Consider the following 3388-nt stretch of genomic DNA (forward strand, 5'->3'; position numbering starts at 1 on the left):
TGTGTGTGTGTGTGTGTGTGTGTGTGTGTGTGTGTGTGCACGCGCATCTCCAACTTGTCAGAGAAAGGGTGTTTCACTGAGTAGGAATGCCTGGTAGGATGTGTAGGCCCAGGTTGCTATGGCAACCATCTGCTGCTACGCTCACAAGCGTTCGCCATCAGCCCACACAGTGTGACATCCAGCAGCAAGCCAATCTGAGAGAAAGAGAGAGAAAGTAAATCTGTTATCTGAATGTTAACACTAAAGGGCCAAAAATAAGGAAAACACACAGTTCAAACTGAATGGTTGGAGCACATGTAGAGGTGCATTTCTTTTCCAAAAAGTGTAGCTTCAAACACTTGAATTCTTTAGAAATATGTTGAATTTTCTGCTGTTACAGTGAAGACAGAAGGAGGAGAGGTGTACAGCCCACTGAAGCAACAATGCTTTGATTATAGATTGAACAGAAGGATGTAAAGCTGCTTTAAAATGTTTCAAACTTTGAACTGAAGTTTGGTGAAGAAAAACTTTGTTAAAGTTAAAGCCACCTTCACCCAGCAGGTTAAGATGCTGACCATAACATCCTCAGTTTGAATCAGGCTGTAAACCTTTGTTGCATCTCTCTCCCTCACTCATTTCCTATCATCTCTCTGCTATAGCTATCTAATAAAGGCATAAAATATCCTAAAAAAGCTTAATAATAATAATAATAATAATAATAATAATAATAGTAAAAATTGCCAATAATCCGCATTTGTGTGTGATATGAAACCAAACACTTGCCTTTTTGAAGTGAAAAAATAGAAGTAGAATTAAATCTGACATTTGTAATTGTTATATTTTACTTGGCAATCCAAATCCGACACAAATCAGATTTGTGGTAATACGGTCACAGTCTGATTCTGTTTCATTCTCCCATGAAACATGGGGAGAGAAAGGGGTATAACATGCAACAAAGGTCCCCTGCGGCTGGGAGCCATACTGTGAACGTGGTAATATGATATTCGTCTTAACCTACTTTTTAAGCTAATGGGGCACCCTGTTTGCCACCCCTGTTTACCCATAATATTTATATATACTGTACATATTCAAAGTAGTGTCTATTTTACTTCTTTACCTCCAGCCCTCAACATAAAAAATATAGGGCCTAACAACAACATTTGATCCTAGCAATAAATCAATGAAATGATGACAATAAATGCTAGCAGTGTTTGTGTATGAACAGCTACATGTATACGTTCACCTTTTACGCAGACAACTTTTCACAGTATACAGTAAGTACACTTGTGTAGTGCGTAGGTTTCACTTCAGCTTTTGTGGTCACAGTCTGGGCTCAACTCTAAAGGAAAGCTGGGCAAACTGCAATCATGTAGTAAATCTCATAATATATATTGTACTCATTGTAGCATAAAGTCAACTCATTGACAAAAAGATACAAAAATAAAATAAGTTTGTATGACAAAGACCTTGTGGGCAACTATTTAGTCAGTGTGAAATACAGACATCGGAAACTAATCGTTGAAATAAGGCTAACAACAGTAAATAAAATGTGAATCGTTTCGTGAAAATAGACAATAAGGCATAAAAAAGAGAAAGAGCTCATTTGATGGTTGTTGAATAGTAACCTTGGACGTGTGTTTCAGATGCAGGAGATGGGCAGTACACATCGAGGCTCTGAGAGGGTCTTCAGCGTCCTGGATCGTCTGCTGCTCACACATCCTGTGTGGCTGCAGCTGTCACTCAGCCAGGACTCCGCCCTCTATATCCTGCTCAGAGAGCCTGTTGGGGTGCGTACATTATCATGTGACCTAACTCATCAGTTAAAATAACACATGAATACATTTTAGGACCCACTGATACTTTTTAAGAAACTAACTTTTATTTCCCCAAAAGTGAAAGAAAACATTTGTTCATCTTGACCGAAGACATTTAAATGAATAGTAATATATTTGCTTTAAAACCTCAGCACCTTATCATTTTAACAAATATTTTGTACTCATTTTGTATTCAACAACTACAGCTCCTCTGAGGCTTTGACGGCATAGCAATTATGAAAATATAATATATTTTTAACATCCCTGTGCTTTATTCTTGTTTCTGTGGTGGCTGTTGGTGCTTACAGACCTTTTTGGTGCGTAAATGCAGCTCCAGCCAGAGGAAGGTGCTGTGTTTGAGAGTGACAGCCGATAAAAGGGCCTCCTCTGTTAAGGAGTGCTTCATCTGTGAGGAGGACTCCAGTGAGTATAAAACAAGCTAGACAAGCACGCATTATCCACCTGTGATACGCAGAACGCTACATTACTCCGCTCACCGTTTGTGGTGCGGTGCAGTTCATGCACTTACTGGGTGAAGTAGTGCGGGACAGAGAAAACGGCATTTGCAGTTGCCATATTTCCTGTCAGATAGTAACAAGTCTCCCACTGCCTCCTCAGCTGTTAATAAAACTCTTCTCTTCTCTAACCAGCATTCGCCTTGGAGAGCTCAGCACTCACCTTCCCAGACCTGTGTCGACTGGTGGCCTTCTACTGTATCAGCAGGTGATGTTTTATTTGAACTAAACATCTATGGGCAAAAGTAAGTTGGGATGTTCTTTTTGGTTTCCCTAGTTCCAATGAAGGGAAATCCTAATCTGACAGAACACAATGATATATAAGACAATAGTGCGCTTTCAGTTTTATGATAACAGTTTAGAAAAGGCTCTTTCCTGTTACAACATGACAATGCCCCAGAGCACAAAATGAGCTGCATAACAAAATTGTTTTTCCAGTTTGGTGTAGAAGAACTGGCCTGCACAGAGCCCTGACCTTATCCTCATCCAACACATTTAGGATTAACTGGACTGGGAGCCACAACATCAGTGGTCAGCCTCTATAATGCTCTTATGGCTGAATGGGAGCAAAACTCTTTAGCCAGGTTCCAAAATATTGTAGATAGCCTTCCCAGAAGAGTGGATGTCCACATAAGTTTGCCCATGCAGTGCACCTGGAAATCTTGTGGCCACTGTGTTGTGTGTATGACGTCCTTTTATACATTGCGTCCTCTAACCTGGACCTTGGTTGGATTTGTTTAAATGGAGGCTGTACAACAGTCACGCACATGCCCAGGGTTTGATTTAATTTATTTCTGTGTTTCTATTTTTTTCTTGTCTGCAGAGATGTGTTGCCCTTCCCACTGGAGCTACCAGAGGCCATTGCTAAAGCCACAACACACAGGCAGCTGGAGGCCATCTCACACATGGGCCAAGGTACAATAAATTAAAGACCTCTCATCCTTTTAAAACTGAATTTACTAACTTCCCTTTCCCGAGCCACATCAACCGTCTCTGACTGGGGGATCCCGAGGCGTTCCCAGGCCAGGTTGGGGATATAATCAGGTTGGAGATATAATCTCTCCACCTAGTCCTGGGTCT

At 40.9% G+C, this 3388-nt stretch overlaps 1 protein-coding gene across 2 annotated transcripts in view; it reads left to right on the top strand.

The window, feature by feature from the left end:
* Nucleotides 1–3388, top strand: part of rin1b (Ras and Rab interactor 1b) — a 27789-nt gene that overhangs the window by 11507 nt on the left and 12894 nt on the right. For both annotated transcript variants that reach the window (XM_032544620.1, XM_032544619.1), the window contains exons 2-5: nt 1623–1766; nt 2102–2216; nt 2444–2516; nt 3132–3223. In XM_032544620.1, the coding sequence (XP_032400511.1) occupies nt 1623–1766; nt 2102–2216; nt 2444–2516; nt 3132–3223 (424 nt within the window). The remainder of the gene's footprint in view (nt 1–1622; nt 1767–2101; nt 2217–2443; nt 2517–3131; nt 3224–3388) is intronic.

This window comes from Etheostoma spectabile, chromosome 19 (genome assembly GCF_008692095.1).
Source record: "Etheostoma spectabile isolate EspeVRDwgs_2016 chromosome 19, UIUC_Espe_1.0, whole genome shotgun sequence".
Lineage (NCBI taxonomy): Eukaryota > Metazoa > Chordata > Actinopteri > Perciformes > Percidae > Etheostoma > Etheostoma spectabile.